This window comes from Triturus cristatus, chromosome 10 (genome assembly GCF_964204655.1).
Source record: "Triturus cristatus chromosome 10, aTriCri1.1, whole genome shotgun sequence".
Taxonomy (NCBI): Eukaryota; Metazoa; Chordata; class Amphibia; order Caudata; family Salamandridae; genus Triturus; species Triturus cristatus.
The window spans coordinates 1,120,191,629-1,120,212,069 of NC_140593.1; the positions used below are offsets into that span (position 1 = coordinate 1,120,191,629).

Genomic DNA, 20,441 nt, shown 5'->3' on the forward strand with positions numbered 1-20,441 from the left:
ATACTATCCAATGAGAGGCCATACCGTACTATGACAGGTCATGACATTCTGTACAATGACAGGCCATACCATGACAAGCCACACTGTATACCATACAATTACACACCATACTGTACCATACTATATGAGAGGCCATACCATACATGTCATCCTATACAATGACAGGTCATACCATACAATGACAGGCCATACCTACTTTACAATACAATAACAGGCCATACCATACAATGACATGCTATGCCATACCATACAATTACAGGCCGTATTGTACCATACTATACAATGAGGCCATACCATACTGTACAATGACAGGTCATACCATACAATGACATGCTACGCCATACCATACAATTACAGACCATACCCTACCGTACTATGACAGGTCATGACATTCTGTATAATGACAGGTTATACCATACAATGACAAACCACACTGCATACAACACAATTACACGCCGTACTGCACCATACCATACTATACAATACAATGAGAGGCCATAGCATACTGTACAATGACAGGGTATGCCATTCTATACAATAACAGGTCATACCATACAATGACAGGCCATACAATGACAGGCCATACCATACTTTACAATGATAGGCCATACCATTCTATATATATGATATATGTACTATACAATGACAGGTCATGCCGTATCACACTATACAACATAACAAAAAAATCCTTTCACATAGCCAATAAATCTAATAGACCTATTGGCTTTGCCAATTCTTGTCACATCCGGTGTCCAACAGGCCATCTTGCTTAAACATTTTCCATTGTGCCACACTCACCAGGACTCCCCGAGCCCCAGTGCTCTCTGGCAAGGGCTGACACACACATTATTTCTGTATTCAGGCCCAAAAATGGAAATGCACTGCCTCTCATCAGTATAGTACCAAATATATTAAACTGCATAAAATGACAGGCACTATTTGGTTGCAATGTTCTAGGTATTTCACCGTCATACAAGCAGTTCAGAGAAAGGGGTGCAGCCTACGACCACTGCAGTGTACAGCTCAGTAGCTCACAGCCAACTCAAGTATGTAGGGTGGTGATGTCTCAGAACAAGGCTGGAGCATGTGCATGGAACCAGCTCCTTTTGTTACGCTGGTTTAACACCGTAGTGAACCTATAAAATGACATGTGTGCCCATACAGTAGACCAGAATATACACAAGCAATTTACACATCATAGTACATCTTCTACTATAGTCTGGACACTGTTCTTTCAGGATCCCTGGATCAATTTTCCTTTCCCCTGGATATATATATATATATATAGATATATACATTCTCTCTCTACCTAGATTCGAGGTTGGGCAGAGCGGGCCAGTTTCATAAAAGGAGAAGGTAGAGAGGGCTGATGGGAACTTTTTCTCACTCTTACATTGGCATCTCACTTAGGTGCCTGGTACGGTTCTAGAGTATGCCACTGGAATGAGGGGAGATGGCTAGCTAGGACTTAAGGGTTCGGAGAAATAGAGAGCATTGCCTCATAGCAAGTGTTCAACGTCTGGAGTTTGCAGAAAACAAGGGATGTAGACCTAGTTTTCTTCTTTAGAAATTGCCTCGACTGGGATGAGGGCACTTTGGAAAATCACCCAAGAATGAGAATCTCTTCAGCATGAAAGACAACCTAACAGAGTAAAATGGAACAGGGGCACTAGTGACACTAGAGGCTGTCTTTGATAGAATAGGGTCACCAAAGGTAACTGATGACCTACCTGATGGGTGGAACGATTTTGGGTACACCAGATAAAATATACCCCACTCCCCAAGATTTAACCCAATATTTCTCTTAGTTCCTTACTTTGGGACAGCACTGCTCCAAAACAGGAAAACCTCACTCATCCTTTCCAAACCATACTATCCAAAAATAAAGCACTAACTGAGAGAAATATTGAGTTAAATTAATTAAGTTTACGCACTGTTGGCACATAAAACAGGCGCTCAGCTCTGCGCCGAGCCAGCTCAGCCCGTCATGATCCAGCCTGTGTTCTTTGCACTATGGATATTAAGAAAGGTTGTTTCACGATCTAAAGAATTTAAGAAAGGGGGTCAGGAAAGAATAGTTCCTGGATAACTTGTAAGTCGGATGAGAAAGCCTTCATGACAAACTTGTGGAAAGAAATGTATTTAAAAAACACAATGTCTCGGTGTCTACGGTCTCATGGTGGAGCCTACGGCTGGCAAGGCGCATTAGCCATTGGAGGAAGTTAAAGTCCAAAATAGATGAAGGCCACTGAACTGGGAAAATTGAGAAAACCAAATAAAAGCACTCAAGAGAGTTCATTTAGATGGAAATGTCCACTCATTCATCATGTAATGGAATTGAATAATTGATTCAAGTGAACGACAGAACTCCCAAATTGAGCTATAACAGAGCGACTAAACATGGAATACATTTAAAACCCAGTACCAAACCAGAGCCGCACGCTCTTGCATAGTCATGTTGCTGTGGTGCTTACGTCACTGGAGAAACGGCAAGGACGAATTTCCCAACCAGTTTATTAGAAATCCATTTCACAATAGGTAAGGTCTTCACACATACAGAAAAAGCTGATTTCCTCTGCCCACAGACGACTGTTATACTTGGAAGGAAACACAAATCCTGTGTTGAATATCACCTATTTATGAGGAGTGAATATCAGTCTGGAAATTCTGCTTATCTGAGTATTTATGAATCCTTGCCAATGATGTGAGAAAGATACTCTGAAAGGCAAGGGAAGTTGAATAGAGTAAAGCTATTGTGTAATTAGTGTAAACCAAATTCACATCTGGAGATGAGGGAAGAAAAGACTTCAACAAAATGTATCTTTCAATAATTTGTCCTCTATGAATAACAGGTCGCATGTCTTGGTTCGAACCCATGGAAGTAAAAACAGTAAAGTGCACAATTACAGGATTTTGAGTTGAGCACTCATGTTGCACATGTTCACAAACTGGCTTGATGGTGATAGGACTGAACCACAAATGAATTCAAGACCGGAGGGAATCTTCAGAAAAACAGATGGGGTTTAAATGTTTTCCTGAAGGATAAGGGATTAGACAGGTGGTGAATTATCATTTGATCTTTTAAAAAAAATTGTACAGAGTTTTATATAGCGTGAATGTGACCCGAATCGGGTATCAGAGTGCGTTACATAGCACCAGTTACATTACATGAGGACACGTTCATTTTTGTTAGGCACGGGGAGATAAAAGTGATTTGCCCAGAATCACAGGATGTTCAGCGTCATTACCCAGTTCCCAGATTCGAGGTCGACTGCCCTAGCCGTTAGGCCAACTCCTCTTCCTACATTTTACATCATGTTTGTTGTTTGATTTACATAGCAAATATTTTCAGGGTTCGGCTTGTGCATGGGCTCTAAGATCTGAGCTAGACCCTTGACTTAGCTCTCCCTGTAAATCTTTTGGCTCGCCCACCTCAATATGCTATACCATACAATGGCAGGCCCTACTATACAATGAGAGGCCATACCATGACAGGCCACACCATCCTTTACTATACAATGACAGGCCATACCATATAATGACATGCCACGCCATATCATATAATTACAGGCCATATCGTACTAGACTATACAATACAATGAGAGGCCATACCATACAAAGACAGGTCATGCAATTCTATACGACAGGCCATACCATACCATACCATACAATGACAGACCATACCGTACCATACAATGACAGGCCACACCATTCAATATAATGACATGTCAGGCCGTACCATTCTATACAATGAAATGCCAGACCATGTCATACAACATAATAACAAGATATAACATACAATGACCAATGCTGTGCGCAGCTCACAGCCTCTTCCAGCATGTAGAGCGGTGATGTCTCAGAACAAGGCTGGAGCATGTGCATAGAACCTGCTCCTTTAGCTACGCTGGCCTGATTCTTACCGGTAAGCCACAGCTAACACCGCAGTGAACATATAAGACAATGTGTGTGCCCATACAGTAGACACTCTTCAAAAGAGAATATACACACGTAATTTACACATCATAGTAAATGTTCTACTATTAGTCTGGTCACTGTTCTTTCAGGATCCCTGGATCAATGTTCCTTTCCTTGGAAAGTAAGAGAATTCCATAGTTTGGGAGTCACCTGAAAGGATACAGCCTCAATACAGGAGCGCCTGAATATGGAGCCCAACATGGGGGTGGATTTTGTGAAAACAATGGTGGGCAAGCAAAAAGATAATGAACTGGGACCCAGGCAGCCATAGACTCAGATGATCACCATTTAATAGCATGAAGGACCTTTGAAGAAAAATGATGGGAATCAAGGGCTAGATGTATTAACATTAAGGACACATATTTCCTAATTGCAATTCTTTCTGATTCGCAATTGGGAAATCGGTATTCCTAATGTAAGAAACTTTTTTGAGTTTCATTAGTGATTCCTAGTGGGTCGCAAATAGAGCTACATCATGCGGTCGGTCGCAATTTGCGACCCAATAGGAATCAATCCCATCACAGGGATGGTGACCTACTCAGGTCCCGAGACTACCAGGTCTGTGATTGCTTTTGATAAAGCAATCTTTTTTTAAATATAATTAATGCATCCCGTTTTGCTTAAAGGAAAACAGGATGCATTTAAAAAGAAAAAGTAGGCAGTGGTCCATGGCACCACTGCCTGCACTAAACTTTTTTTTTTTACCCCGTCCCGAATGGGTTACCATCAGTTTTAAACTGGTGGTAAATATTATTGTTTCATGAACGGAATTTGGTTGCAAAAAAGCAATAGATACCATACCGATTCGGCATTGGAAGTCATGCCCTAAACACGTCCCTTCAAAATACTGAATATCAAATGCAAAATGTGATTTGGTAATAGTTACTGAATTGCATTTTGTACATTTAAAAAAAAAAAGCAGTTTTCTAGTTGCAAAAGGCCCGATTCGCAGTTTTCAATGAATATAGGACTCTCACGCTCTGCGCATATAAGTGGCACTTGGGGGCATGTACAATTAAGATAGTAAATTCCCCATCCTCATTCACAGACTCAACAGTGGTGACCCTTTAGTATCATAAATTTGGCATAGGATGCCATTGCCTTCACTAAGTTTCCCCAGTCTTTATAGGTAACGTCTCTTACCTAAAAAGAGGTTACAGGTAGAATGTAAACTAATAATATTTAATGATCTAAAATGTACTGCTCCAGCTTTCATTGCTGCAACGCCTAATTGTAGGTGATCTTCCCTGATGAAAATAAGCAACTCTCTTGTGCACTTGCAAATGTAGCTGTCAGAGGGCGAAATATCTCTTGTGCTGCATGGGATTAATCAATCTCAAAAGCCTCTAGACATGTCTGCTGCTAGTTTGTATACATTTGTTGCCCAGTGAAAGACTGTATATCCTCCACCATTGGATCCTAGATGCCTCACTGAATGAATTCTCTTGCTATTCTCTTTGTGGATAGGCCAAGGGCAGGATGACGTTTTGCTCTGAAAAAACATAGCAGCCATCTAGACTTCTTTTGAATTTGTTTGCTTTACAAATCACAACAATAAACAGTTGTTTCTGTCTTCTATACTCAAACTTTAGATCCACTAATACATGGAAAAAAATATTTGCATTGTTATTTAATATTGAGAGTAAAAAATATCTATTGATCCTCTGAAATATTTAAAAATCACTAAATAAAATTCTAAGCATTAAACATATCAGCTGACGCAAGCCCACTCCAAACTTATTTACAAATTCTTAGTTTTGTGTATTTCAGAACATCAGCAATTGGTATTTCCCTTTTTAAAATGGAGTCTACAGATGTTTCAGGTCACCAGTGCTTTGTACTTCGCATTTAGCCGGTAGCAACCCTTTGAGGGGCAATTCTTCAATTCGATGCTGATCGTAGACACCTTCATGGTGAGAGGAGCCAAGCATTCAAAGCCATATATCTACTGGTAGAAATGCTGAGCTATCTACACGTTTTGGCTAAGAAAGTAATATATGTACTAATGGTGAAAAGTGCTGTAACTGTGTTTTTGAAAGACCTTCTTCTGGTCTCTTTCCCACAGGTTACTCAAATGGATAGAAGAAGGGGTACCGAACGATCCCTTCCTGAACCCAGAGCTGATGAAAAACAACCCATGGGTGGAGAAAGGCAAATGCAGCATACTGTGACCACTCCTGCTGACCCCTCAAGGGATCCTCAAAGACCCAGAGAACAGCTTCCAACTCCAGTCCTTTCATCATTCATCAACTCTGAATGTACTTTTGTATCAATGGCAAGAAATAATAATTTGCAATTTTCCTGTTATGTCCATTTGAACAAAGAAGGCCCTAAGTGAGTCTTTTTCAATCCAGGCAAAGTCTGAGGTGTCAGCCAGAAATAGCCCTCACAGAAAGCAAGTAAGCGATTAGCAATGCTATTTTGGAAGCTCTTGATCAAAAACGGCACAAAAAACATGTCAAAGGTACGTTTCTAGAAGAGTAGAGGAAGTAAATATAGATACACCCAGAAAAATATGTTCTTGATAGATTGCTGCCACTTAAACTATGCTTCATGTAATGTCTGTTTAATTTAATTTTTCCAACTTGTAAAGGAAACTTTTGTAAAAAAAAAAATATTTTCAAAGATTTTAGGTACTTTTGTAAGTTGTAGAATAATTAAATTTTGCAGCTACGAAGTAAAGATATGAATACCAGACCTATATGAATTTATAAACTAATTAAAGCAATAGTCGAATCATTTGTTTACATTGCTTTTTCTTTTATTAACAAAAGCTGGAGAGACCTGAAACGGACTCATCAACATAAAACATTTCCCCCCTCGAGGCTCTGATCAGGTTGCCCTCCAGAACACCTTGAGCTCCCCCCACACACATTATGTACATTGTGGACCTATGAATGAGAGGACTCGTCACAGGAGGTCTTTGATATAAATATTTCGCCGCACGGCGTTGGAGACGCCTTCATTGAACCGGAACCACACGTCACTCTTTCCCACTGCCGTCCCAATCTGTTTCTCAATCGATATCTTTTCAGGTTCCGAATTTTCTGAAGGGAACCAAAAATATATGGGAAGGAGAGAAAGAAACAAATATCGTCTGGTTACTATTTCCATAAAACAATGATACATTCACAATATGTAGGTCGGTCATCAAAAGGCCCACATTTGGGTTAAACTTCCTGCCTATCCTGTCTATAGTCAGCTAAACTAATTTGACAGACCATGCAAGAGCTACAAAGTATGACTTCAACCCTCAACTTCTGCCTTCACACAATACCCCCAACACCTCTTCCCCCCTCAGCACCTTAAGTAAAAGGGTTCTTTACCTGTTGAACCGTTAAAAGTTACAATATATCTCGGATGATACTTTCTCACTACTCTCCTTCTTGTAAATGGACCGTTACCCCACTTTCACAAGCCCCAATAATCCATCTTCTTTTAAAAGCCAGTAGGAGACTGTTTTCTGAAGGCATCTGTGAACCTTCTTCTATAAAGAAGGATGCTCGAGACCTGAATACTCATGTCCAGAATTCGCTGCTGCGCCCATCTTAAGGAGGGTCTGGAGCACACCTATCGTACAGAGAAGGAAGGATGGGCGCACTGGAAGAGCGGGGAAGGAACTGCATCAAGCCTTAAAGAAAACATATTGTCTGCCGTAGATGGTATTATTAACCATGCGTATATCATGATGAATTAATCTTATGGAGTATTTTTATTAATTACTATGCATTTGACCCAATGTGTTTTGGGTTATAAGTATATTTTATATTGGAAGGCAATTTTGCTGACGACAATAAATACATTGGTATAAATTTTCTACTATGGGATTAGGAAGAGGCTGAAAGTTCCACATAAGAGGCTCCTGAACCCATTTTTCAAAATGATCCTCTATGATTTGAAGTTTGGTACTGCCTGGGTTCGATGACACATAGGTTCTTGTACTATCACAAGCTTGGATCCTATTTTGCACTCTGGCCTGGGCTCAAGCGGCCACCATGAACCCGACCCGCTCCTATACTGACAGCCAATAGAGCTCATTTCTGGCATTGTAAAGGTGATGTTTCTTTTTATTTGACCTCCATTTTGGTAGATGGATTGCAAATGATAAAGCTGCAGTTTGTAAAAGACCTAATTGGGGAGGCCATGGGACAGGATCCAATACAAAGTGTGAGAGCAAGTCTCAACTGTTCCCTTTTTGTCCCACTTCTGTCTTAAGTGAATCCTTTTTTGAAACCAAGGCAAGCAAATTTATTTCTGAGAAAACACTGGGAACTTTGCATGTATGAAAATACCTCTATGATCTGAAAGCAACTGGTGTCCCAAAAGGGGAGTCTCCACTGAGAAGGCAAGTATTCACAGTCAAACCTGAGGACAAACAAGGATGTGAAACTTGGACCGAGGGTCATTTTTGAGTACTGTGGACAGGTATGAATGAAGTGCAGACCCAGCTATTAAGCAGGGGGTGCTACACAGAGCAAATACATGTTTGAGGCTCTTGTAAATACAAGAAAAGTTCGTGAAAACCAGAGGAACAGTAAGAAGGATGGCACTTTTTGGCTTTAGGCCTGCAGACTGCTCGAACCCAGGATTGCAGCTGTACATTCACTGAAGTTTAAGAAAGACAGGCCTTTTATCACCGTCGTGCAAAACATTAAATGCACTAAATAGGCAATAAACTTCCATGTTTAGGTTGGGCTGCAACTACTCTCACTCTTATTTTATTCATCCCCTCTACTTCCCAAATTGATGTTCAAATTACTCAAAAACAAGTATTCATATTTTATTCAAATGGTATTCCTAGAGCCAAAATGTCCTTTCTGCAAAATAAGTGTATGGCATTTACTATATACCCTTATTTTGCACAATTCCTGTCAGCATAGAAAACTTCCAGGTGAACACTCTGCTGTTTCATCATACTTAGAATGTATGCACATGTCCTTTTTGCTGGCAGAGGGGCTGTCTGTGAGCACCTGTACTAGCAGCCCCTTGATGGACAGAAAGAAGGCCGTCAACCCCAAGAGGATGGCCCTCAGTTCAGGATGGTTGGTGTGGATCTAGGACTCACCAGAGGCCTTTAATCTCCACCTCTCCCAGATAGCCGCCCCAACCTAGAAGTGATACATTTGTCACCACTGTCCACTCTGTGTGGGGAAGGTTGAGGGTATGCCACTTAGCCTATCACAGCCCAGTAACCACAACTGCAGATCTTTTGCACTCTCCTCCCAAATCTGACCGTGCTTGGAGAGGCCCCCTTGCTGGACCCACTGGGACTTCAGATCCCACCGTAGAGCCTACATATACCACCTGGCATTCTCGACCAGAAGGATGCAGGAGAGCATGAGTCCCAGCAGTCTCAGAGGCGACCACACTGAAATCCAGGAGAGAGGCTGAAAGATCAGTATGCTTGCCTGAATGTCCTGGACTCTCCAGCATCTGAGAAGAGGTCAGGTGTGACTTCGACACGTTGATAGTGAACCCAAAAGATGACAGGAGTCTCGCCATAGTCTGGAAGTGGGCGACGACTGCCTGAGGCGAACTCACCTTCAAAAGCCAGTCATCGAAGAAGGGGAAGACTGGCAGTCTTGACCTCTGAAGGTGCGATGCCGCCACCACCATCACTTTCGAGAACACCTGAGGAGCACGGCAAACTGAAAATGCTCCTGTCCCACCACAAACCGCAGATGATGCCAATGGGCCAGCAAGACACATACATGAAAATAGGCGACCTACAAGTCCAACGCTGTCATCCAATCTCCAGGGTCGAGGACAGACAAGACCCGGGCCAGGGTGAGCATTTTGAATTTCTCCCGCCAGAGTTAGGCGTTGAGAGGGTGCAGGTCTAGAGTAGATCGAAGATCTCCGTCCTTCATGGGCAGCAGAAAGTAGCGGGAATAACAGCCACGCCCTACTTCTGGCACCAGCACCCTCTCGACTGGCCGTTGTTTTGGTACTTTTGAAGTACTTCCTGCCGCAAAATGGAGAGATGGTCCTCTGCCAGTTGCTGAGGGGATGGTGTAAGGTGCAGTGGAGAAGAGAGAAAGGACAAGTCATAAGCCTTGCGAACAATCTATAGGACCCGCCTGTCCGACATGAATGGTTGCCATCCCGATAAGAATCGGCTGAGTTTGCTTTCCACTGGGTGGCTCTGTCCCTCTAAGGGCACGCTAAAGAGTTTTGATAGGTGAAATCACAGGTTTTGGATGTTGTGCTGACTTTGGCCGCGGGGTGGTGGGCACCATGGTCTCTACTGCATAACTGGTAGGTTCCCTGAGGGGGCTGGATGGGTTGGCAGTAAGGGACACCTCGGCCAAAACCGTGAAAGAAGCAGTGGCAATGTTGCAGCTTGTGAGGCTGTGTGGGAAGGCAACACTTTCTTGAGGACTTGGAGAACAAAGAAGAATATCCTCTGAAGTGGCACCATTGACTCCAGGAAAGGGAACCAAGTGCACACTTTGGACGTGGAGTGGGACAAGTAACGGTCCCGTTGTAGCATCTTCTAATGCTTAGTGACGTAGTGTTTCACCATGTGTTCATCAATGCGCAACCTCTGCAGGCCTTGGAGTCATGGACCTGCTGGGGATCCGTCACAGACATCTGTTTGTAACAGTACCTAAAGGGCCTGAAACCTACCGTTTCAGAGGGGGACAGCTCTTGCACACTGTAGAAATGTTTGTTGAAAATCGAGGTAAATGTGTCTGAGACACAAGAGGGAGCTCCGCATCTGCCAGTGGAGGTACAGAAAGAAAGGAACTGATGTCAGTGCACAGGAGTGGTGCCAATATAGGTCCCGCACATAATTTCTGGAGCAAAACAGAGTGGGTTTGGAACTGCAAGGTACCACCTTCAGGAGAGCAGAAGTACTGCTGAAAAGATTCCAGATCCAGTCTTATGCCTGAGGAATATTCAAATGATGAGGCTAGAAGTCTCTATAAGAAAGAACAAATAGCAACACACCCAACAGTTTGGCTTACAAAGGGTCTGTGTTACTGGAGCCGCACAAACTTGTTCCAGCAACCTGAGTAAAGAGATTTCCTGGAAGGATGCCTGGGCGCAAAGGTGGCGAAAACTGCCACTGCTTAATCTCCACACATGGAGATGTAGAATGAGCAGGCCTGGGTGCAAAACCCTGTTATGCTGCTGCGGCACAATAGCTTTCCCAAGTGGCAGCCAGATCGGAGGATAGATATTCATGGCCAGAAGTTCCGGGTATCACACTCTCCTGTCGAAATCTGGGGTCACTAAGATGACTTAGGCCCGCTCGTTTATGATCTTTTGCAGGGGCAGTTAATTTAGCAACGTGAAGGCATACAGGAGTTCCGAACTCCATTTTAAGAGGAATAAGTCTCTGAGAGAGAGCCTTAGAAACTCCAATGCCCAAATGTGCTGACTGCGCGTTCTCAGCAGTGGTGCAGAGATTGCACCAAGCCTCTCACCGCAGATGGAACATGTCCTGGGCCACTTCCGGGTGTAATTACCATTCGTGATTCACCAGGCATCGCCAGCTGACATCATTCTCCCTGGTGTTTAAATATTCCACAAGATGGTGTATGATCAGGGAAAAGCCATCCTGGTTCAGCCAGGATCAGAAGCACAAGGCCTCTTGGCAGACAGTCCAATGCCACATTCTGCCCTACATGGCAATGGTGTTGTCTGTGATGACTTGAACCAGCCTCCCTTGATAAATGGAAGGGAGGTTTTCAACGCCAATGAAATGACCTGCAACTCTAGTAGGTTGATATGCTTGGATCCAGCAGGGATCTCTGCTCCCCACCTCTCCCAGATTACATCCTCAACCCCACAGTCCTGCGCCAGTCACTACCATCAGCGCTGTTTGGGGCATAGAGAGAGGTCTGTTGCTGGTCCAATTGCGGTCAAGCAGCCACCTCTGCTGGTTTTTTGCAGTCTCCTCCAAAACCTGCATAGAGTCTAACCGGTTTCTTTGGTGCTGGGCCAACTGAGATTTCAGACTTCACTGCACGCCCCATATGTCATTCTGGCATGATCGAGGTGCAGGGTCCATTAGGCTAATAGTCTCAGAAGCATCATAGTTTTCCTCACGGATACCGAGGACAGTCTTAAACATCAGGGTCACAGACTGAATGATCTGGACTCGTTATTCTGGGAGGAAGGCATAAACATGCACTCTATCCAGGATGAAAGGGAGCCTCTGTGAAGCAGCCAGGTGTGATTTTGATTGTGAAACCCCAAAGTAAGATAGTTTGCCATTGTCTGGAGGTGGTCTATGACTGACAATGGCAAGCCAGTCTTAAACAGCCAGTCATTGAGCTAGGAAAAAACTGGTACCTAGATCTCCAAAGATGTGTTCAAACCACCACCATTACCTTTGTGAACACCTGATGGGTACTGGTGAGGCCAAAGGGAGAATGTCAAACTTGAAATGCTTGTGGCCCACCTTGAACCACAGGTAACGTCTTTGGGCCTGCAGGACGCACACATGTAAACTAGTCTTTCTGCAGGTCCAATGCCACCATGCAGTCTCCTGGATCCAGGGCAGAGAGAGCTTGGGCCAGAGTGAGCATCTTGAATTTGTCCTCACGCAGGAAAAGTTGAGGGTTCAAAAATGGGGCAAAGTTGCCTGCCCTTCTTCAGCACAAGGAAATAGTGGAATTAACACCCAGTTGTGATTTCTAAGGCTGGGACCCTCTCTACGGCATTTTCTCCTAAAGAGCCATCCCTTTTGTCAATTTAGACCGCGCTGGAATAACGTCTGAAAATTTTACAGCATAAGAGTCAAACCAGAGAAGAGTACCAACTAGAGTGGATCGTTGTAGAACATGTTTGGCAGAGGACGCTTCATCAGTAACACCGGTCACATGCATGGGAATGGAAGCACCTTAGCCAGCACCTCCTTGTAGGGGTTTTAGGCAACGGATTCAGATGGCACAAGGCTGGCGTCACTCCAAGATTAGCTGGCAGAAACTACAAATGCAACTGGAGTAGAAGAGGAGAAATTGCTACAACAAAGCACAAAAGAACTGCTCCTGAAAGCGTTAGAATGGTGGTGTTGGGGTTAGAGATTCTAGGGGAAACTTTTGTTATCATTTCAACGCTGGAATGGATTCAGATGGCGAATGAGAAGGTTCCTTATGGACAGGAGAACACAGTCTATGCAATTGTTGTCCAGGGCGTTCAAATCACACAAGGAGGACGGAAGGAGGAGCCTAATGTGCTGCTTAGGTGGCTAGACGGGCACAATAAATTTTCTTTCTGTGTAAAACGCTTCCAGGATGAAGCTTGTTGTCTATGCAATAACTCCACACCTTAAATCCTAACACGTTTGTGATGTGCCATGAATAGATTCGCTGCTCTCTCCACAATTGCCCTCTGGTGCAGGAAGAAAAACTGATCACAGAAGCCTGCATCATAGTGTAGGCCTAGATCCCAAAGATCGGATGAATGTGGGACAGACCGACATATGCATCCTAGATTTCAGGCAAGGTTAAAAGCCAGAAAATGAGGCACATAACTAAAATCTTGTTAAAACAACCAAGAAAGATAGAGTCAAAACACATTGAGTCAAGATAAAGCAAACGTCAGGTTGGCGTATTACTGGTGTGCAGGATAAAGCATGGATGTTACTGGCCAGGGAGATGCCCCTAAGGAGGTTTGGTGTCACTTTGGACAGTGTAATTTAGCATATCTGCAACTAGTGTTGCACTGGAATCACCTAGCACCAGAAATAGTAGTTGCGGAAAACAGTTCTAGCACCAGTCTGACTGCTGGAGATACTACTGGGCGAGGAATTGGCCAAAAGTAATATCAATTAGAAACAACTAGGATGCTTTAAAAAACAAAATCTGAAGTTAGCAATTTTCATTGAGTGGTTTAGAATAAACTCCTCATACATACCTACAACAGGTTCTACTTTCTTGACAATCACACGCCCAAAGAAGTCCGTCTCCGGCTGTGAACAGGGAAACAAAAATTACGTTTAGTTTCAGGTTACTTTTTCTTTCTTTTTAAAAATCAATAACTTTCAAGAAGAAACAGAATAAGTTCCATATACAACTACAATGCCTCAACATTAGGCAAGTCACATACCCATCTTAAGTGCAAGCAATCCTATATTATTTATCTGATTTTGACTCATGTAAATGATTACCTAAATTGTAAATAAGATGCTTTAAGATTAAAACTGTGACAAAAACTCACATCATAGTAAACATGGACTCCACGCAAGCCATGAACATGCATTGGTCAATCTGGACATTCACGACAGATGATTATCAAATGGATGGTCCAGCATAATAAGGAAAACCTACAGTATGCTCACGTCATCTCCTCTTGTTTCACCATATTATCACTTTCTCCTAGTACCCGTTGCTCTAGGTCCTGAACCCAGCTGAAATATAAGCCCACTCCAAGCCTTCCAGTTCATTGCAGTTGTCTCTTTGCAAGCACTATGCCCAATAACACATTCAGTTGTCTGTATGAGTCAAAATGAGACTCAATACATATAGTTTGTGGATATATACCAGTTTCCAATAAGATGGTGTTGAAAGTCGTTGCATAATGTCTGACTATAATGTATTTATTAACTATTACACAAGATCACTTATACATGGAATAAAAAATTATTGTATCAGAACCACATGTTTTAGGTACATCACATTCATGTCTTAATTCATTTTGTACAGAAGTTGGGATATCAAAAAAGCCAATGTGTAGATATTTATACTGTACCAAGTTGAACCGAGTACTCTCTGCTATTGCATGTCTTCTGTGGGATCACCCAGGTCTGAGTACCATTTGCCTAGAAACGTAATGATCGACTGGTAATCAACAGTCTGTATACTGAGTACAGCACTGACAAAGTCTACCTCGGTCTCCCAGATGCAATAACGCCGCATTCACTTGGTGCATTTCTGGTTATTTTGGTAAATCCGGCCATGCCACATGCAATCTAGCTGCTGTTCCCACGTATGATGAGAACGATGCGCATCCTTTTCTCATCTTACGAAAGAGAAAAGGTGATTGGTACAGAGTATCCAATCCATGGTAGGGACAACAAGGCTGGAAGGCTGCATTACACTGTTACAATGCAGGAAGTATACATATATTTACACAGTGGCGGCTGCCAGGAGGAAAAAGTGGTAGGGCAACACTCGGGGGGGACAATACCAAAATTAAAAGAAATGAAAACGTACCTGCTGCGTCGCCGCCTGCCGCCTCGGTGCTCTTCTCCTGATCACAGGCTCCCAGACTCCCCTGTGCCAATCCAGACGCTGCTCTCATGCTGGTAATGCTATTACCTAGCATGAGGGCAATGCCAGGACTGGGGAGAGCAGGCTAGTTTCACGCTCCCAGAAAGACTGGGAGCCCGTGCCTGCTGTTCTCCACGCAATAGCCTGGAAACATCCAAGTGCGCAAGATGTTCTGGCCTTCCTAAGACAGCCGGCCAAATCGTCATGCGCGCTTGCAGTGCCCACCACTGTAAGCGCCCTCCGTGATTGCCTGTCAGAGGATTGCTCCGCCCCAAGACTCGGCTCATGATAAATAAAATATTAAAGCTGCTTTATTACCATTTCACATGTTTTTAACCGCTGGCTGAGGCAGTGGGGTGACGCTCTTCTGCCATAACGGAGGAGCCAGGGCGGTGTATATATATATATATATATATCTATGACTAGGGGCATTTGTCGTTCTAACCCGCATCTGACAGACCATAAAAGTAACAGCTGCAGAATGCAGCACAACCAGGCTTTTGATTTGAATCTGTCACCGGATCCACGTTAGTTATAGCTTCCAAAGACTCTGCATACTGCAACTGGGAGGCTTCATCATTGCCCCGGGAGTCTTGGACCAATACACCCCTCCAAACATCATGCCATGGCAAACAAAGTGTAGGCGGTGCTATTCATGGCGGACTACCTCTCAAAGCAATGAAGTATCCAATACTATGGAAAAGGTGAGTGGGGGGCTGGGGGCAGCAATAGGCATGCCCTGTAGCATGTGCAGTAGCTCATGAACCAATGTAATTTTAGCTAGTCCTAAGGTGGCACATTATGGATATCGGGAGCGCCAACCAAAAGTTTACAGATTTAGCACATTTATCAATTAAAGCAGAAACATCTGGATCCCTATGTGCCTAAAGAGACGCAAGCTAATTTCAATAGAAAACCTATTTAAACTCTGCAAATCTACATCAGGGAATGGAATTAAGAGCAACATGTTGTTTGCGTAAAGGTAAACAACCTACAAGTGGATCCATATACCCCCTGTAGTGAACCTCTCCTTCACAAGCGGAATTAAGAGCTCGATCAAAAAGTATTAAGTAGCAACGCTGGCTAGTTACTCTGTATATGGACCAGTTAGAGGAAAGCTGAGCCTTCTCCTTGGTGTATAGCAGAGTCCCAGCCTAGATATTCCCCAGGCCCATTGGCTTGAGGGTTTCGAACTTGAAAAAACAGATCAAAGTACTAAATGCCTTGTGCATGGGTTGTGAGAGTCACTCAGTAGTTAAACAGTTCTGGTCTAGGCAATTGAGCATGCTCCAGACATCCAGAGGCGGATCTGCACAGGCCAGCAGGCACTCCATCCACAAGTCAGCAGATGTGACTACGACCTAAACAGGCAGCAAAAACCAGCTGCGCAGCACACCCATCAAGACAGTACAGTTGCCTCAAAGGGGTGGAGCTCTAGGGAACGTGGTCAGGCTGTTGACCGCCTTGGTTCCTCCCCCATCAGGTTATTTTTCTTACACACTGATGATTGATGGAGAACATTTATCTGGAACCAAACACCACTTGAAGGAAGTTTCAGGTGCTAACAGGATCCAGTTCAGAGGCGGGAGCTCCCAGCGGCAAACACGTGAAGATGCCTGAAGTCACTTCAATGAAGATCTTGGCTCTCATTGATTAGGAAGGAGATGCCAATGAGCGTCTCAGATTTACATTAGCCATCTTATATTATATAAAGATCTGCTGTAGAAGAAAGCTTGGAGATGAATGGGGCTTTTGAATTTAGTTTAGGACGGCTAATAAACATTTCGGCAGGTTGCCATAACTACCCAATTTACTCACAACGACATCTGTTTTTCAGCCCCTATGAGTAACAACTAGGACGCCACAAACAAAAGTAGGCACCATCCCTATTCCGCAAAAAAGAGTTACAAGAATGGCATCATTAGCACCAGCACCACAGAGGTAGTTCTGCACCCAAATGTAAACAACGGACTCATAAATGGCATTAAACACGAGCAGAAAAGAGGGCAAGTGTCTCAAAACTGCCACTGAGTGAGCCTTTGTATGCAGAATAACCATCAACAGGTTATTGAATTAGAGCTGAACAACACACTTGACAAAATGCACTGCAAAAATCGGGAAGATATTGTGTTTGGTACTAACTGATAAAATATTAATGCAAAGCACCAAAAAAAGATAGAAATTTCCTAAAATAATGCCCTTTGACATCCGGAAGACAGCAACATGGGAAGGATAACTGTAAGAAATGGGGTTATTGGTTGAGGAGGGTGGAAACCCCGTTCAGCCGATAACCACAATCCTTGTCTGGGTGGACCACAGAAAATCACTAAATTAACCTGTGTTTAACCATCTGGTATTTTGGCACATGGCAGTCAGGCTTAACCTAGAGGCAAAGTATTTACAAAGCACATAAACAGTAAAAAAATTTAACATTACAAAAAAATCCCAAACCATTTAGAAAAAGAGAGTACATTTTACTAAATAAAATGAGACCAAAATGACAAATTCAATCAGCAGAACCGGAGAGATTGACTTTCAAAGTTGCAGGTAAGTATAGCACCTAAAAGGAACAAAGCACCATTTGCGGTCATCTGGTCTTGCTAGACCAAGGGAAGTCACAAGTTCAGGTTGACAGTAACAGAGTGCGGACTGGATACAGGGACCAGGTTAGTCCAGCTGAAAAAGAAGAGTGCAGTTCGCAGTGGAGGAGGTCGCGAGGAGAAGCGTCATGGGTGGTCATCACAGATTTGTGAAGAGCAGTCCGAGCGGCACAAACCTGTAGAGCTTGAGAGTTGCGGATGGTCGTTGCTGGAGCTTTTGAGTTGGTAGTCACTGCAGGCTGTTGTTGCTGTACCAGGAAGTGCAGATGTCACGCTGGCAGTCGTCGCTGCTGGTCGTGTAGCATAAGAGTCAGGTTCACTGGAACTCTGAGTTGACGGTCGTCGCAGGGTGCAGAGTGTTGGTGCAAACGGGCCTGTTCGCAGTAGCGAGAGCCCAGAACATCAGAATTTTACCTTTTCTTGTAGAGGACTGCATTCTGATGCCAGCCACGGATCCAGGACCTGGGGAGGCACCTCTTGGGGATCGGGGACTCCCTTCTAGCAGAGGTCAGCTGAGTTCAGGCAGGTCCAGTTACATCAGGTCAGCTGGGAATTGTCAGGGAGGACTCTGGAACTTGTTGTGTCCCAGTAGCTCAAAACAGGAGGTCAGCCAATTGACCCTTGGAGTCTCTCAGATTAGCCTGAGATGATGGGAGGAGGTCCAGTCTTCCTTCTCACCTCGCAGAGCAGGCCTCAAGCAGCAGGGCAGTCCTCTGGGGGAACCAGGAAAGCCTCAACCAGCAATACAGTCATCCGGTCGCAGAAGGCAGTCCTGAGAAACAAGGCAGGCCTCAAGCAGCAGGTCAGTCGTCTGGAAAACAAGGCAGTTCTTCTTCTGTAATGTCTGCAGTTCCAGGAGTGGAGTGTACTGAAGAGTTGTTCCTGAGGGTCCAATATCTATATGTGGTGCCAGCCTTTGAAGAGGGGGGAACTTCTACCACTACATCCTGTTCTGGGACGTTCCTTCCTTTCCCACCCAAGGCTCCAATAAGTCTAGGGTGACAAAAGGCTAGTGCCGGCTTCCTTTTGTGTGTGCTGGAGGGAAGCCCTCTGAAATATAAGTGGGGCGGAGAACAGCTCCGCCCCCCACCACCTATCCTGTCAGGATGGCCCAGCCTATCCACTTCTAAGCCCTTTTGTCTCACTGTCTGGGACGAATACACAAAGCCTAACAGCAGGGTCATCTGACCCAGGACACTACCAAAAGGCGCCAAATGGTTAGGGCAAAAACTGCCAACTTTCTAAAAGTGGCATTTTCAGAATTGTGACCTAAAATTTGACTGTACCATTAAATAGGATTTTAAATTTAAATTAACTTGAGATCAAACATGATATTTCTACCGGTTCCTCGTCAAACTTTAGCACTAATTAAATGTAATAAGGTAACCCAAAGGTATCGTATGAGAGAGAAGGCCTTTCAGTAGTGAAAAACAAACTTAAGAGTTTTTAACTACCAGGACAAGTAAAACTTTAAAACATATCCTACCTTTTAATACAATGCACCCAACTTTGTGGGCTGTTTACAGCCTATCTTAAGGGTAACGTATATTTATTAAAAAGGATGTTATATTATGTTAGGGGGTTTTGTAGAGCATGGTAATACCAGTGAGGTGTCTTGGCACTAGTGTCCCGGAAAACGGAGCACAATGAGGAAGTAAAACGGTAAAAGAAGCAATAGACCTAGGGAATAAACAGCCAAAAAGCTCTAAAGAAGTAAGGAATTAGGCTACGGAGTTAAAAAGCCACGTTTTTAAGTCCTTCCTGAATTTCAAAAGATTGGATTGAGATCGTAGATGGTTAGGTTACGAATTCCACCATCTTGCTGTAGAGTAGGAAAGCTCCTCCCACCCAATGGGCTTTTCTTATTCTGGGTACCTGTACTTTGTTTGCTGTACTAGACCGCAAAGTAGGAAAGGGGGAATACCACTTGAAGATGTCCTGCAGAAAGAAGAGACCATCCTGATGTAGTCTCATATGGACCCAACAAAGCGCTTTGAATTGAATCCGTGCCCGGATGGGAAGCCAGTGGCGTTTCCTAATAGAGCTGGAAACCGAGCAAAATTTAGGAAGATTCAGCAGAACTCTAGCTGCCAGGTTTTGAAGAGTCTGAAGTTTGTTGAAGAGACATGTTTGCGATCCTACAAATAAAGCATTGCAGTAATGAATTATTTAAATAACAAGCGCTAGAATCCCTGATTTTCTTTGCTCAAGTGGACGAAATGGAAGAATGTGTCCACTGAGCAATACCGTTCATGCATGCACTGAACTGTAGGGCTAATTTTTCTGGGTTGGAAGAGACAGATACCACTAACTGTGTGTCATCGGCATAAGAACACACCATGAACCCGGAGAATCTTTTCAGCTGAATAAGGGGGGTGATATAAGCATTAAAAATGGTTGGACTTAATGAGGACACCTGAGGGACCCCCACAAGGAAGCTTGAAGGGTCACTACTTGCTCTCTACTGGAAAGGAAAGACCTGGTTAAATTGAGAGCTGTCCATTTTATGCTTATTGTTTCGAGACTGTTGACTAGGAAAAGATGGTCAGCCGTGTCAAATGCAGCCGACAAGTCCAATAGGACTAGGGCCGCACTGTATGCTCTGTCAACAATTGATCTAATTTCTTCAGTGGCTGTCAAT

The 20,441-nt window shown here is 43.7% G+C and overlaps 2 protein-coding genes across 2 annotated transcripts in view; one reads left to right on the forward strand and one right to left on the reverse strand.

The window, feature by feature from the left end:
* The window catches only part of GNG13 (G protein subunit gamma 13), a 154,885-nt gene extending 148,171 nt beyond the window's left edge, over window positions 1–6,714 (forward strand). The window contains exon 4 of the mRNA XM_085629351.1: window positions 6,041–6,714. Coding sequence (XP_085485477.1) covers window positions 6,041–6,146 — 106 coding nt within the window. The 3' untranslated portion in view covers window positions 6,147–6,714. The remainder of the gene's footprint in view (window positions 1–6,040) is intronic.
* CHTF18 (chromosome transmission fidelity factor 18) overlaps window positions 6,715–20,441 on the reverse strand; it is a 488,876-nt gene continuing 475,149 nt past the window's right edge. Inside the window, exons 21-22 of the mRNA XM_085629346.1 lie at window positions 13,846–13,900; window positions 6,715–7,022 (exon numbers count right to left, since the gene is read on the reverse strand). Coding sequence (XP_085485472.1) covers window positions 6,886–7,022; window positions 13,846–13,900 — 192 coding nt within the window. The 3' untranslated portion in view covers window positions 6,715–6,885. The remainder of the gene's footprint in view (window positions 7,023–13,845; window positions 13,901–20,441) is intronic.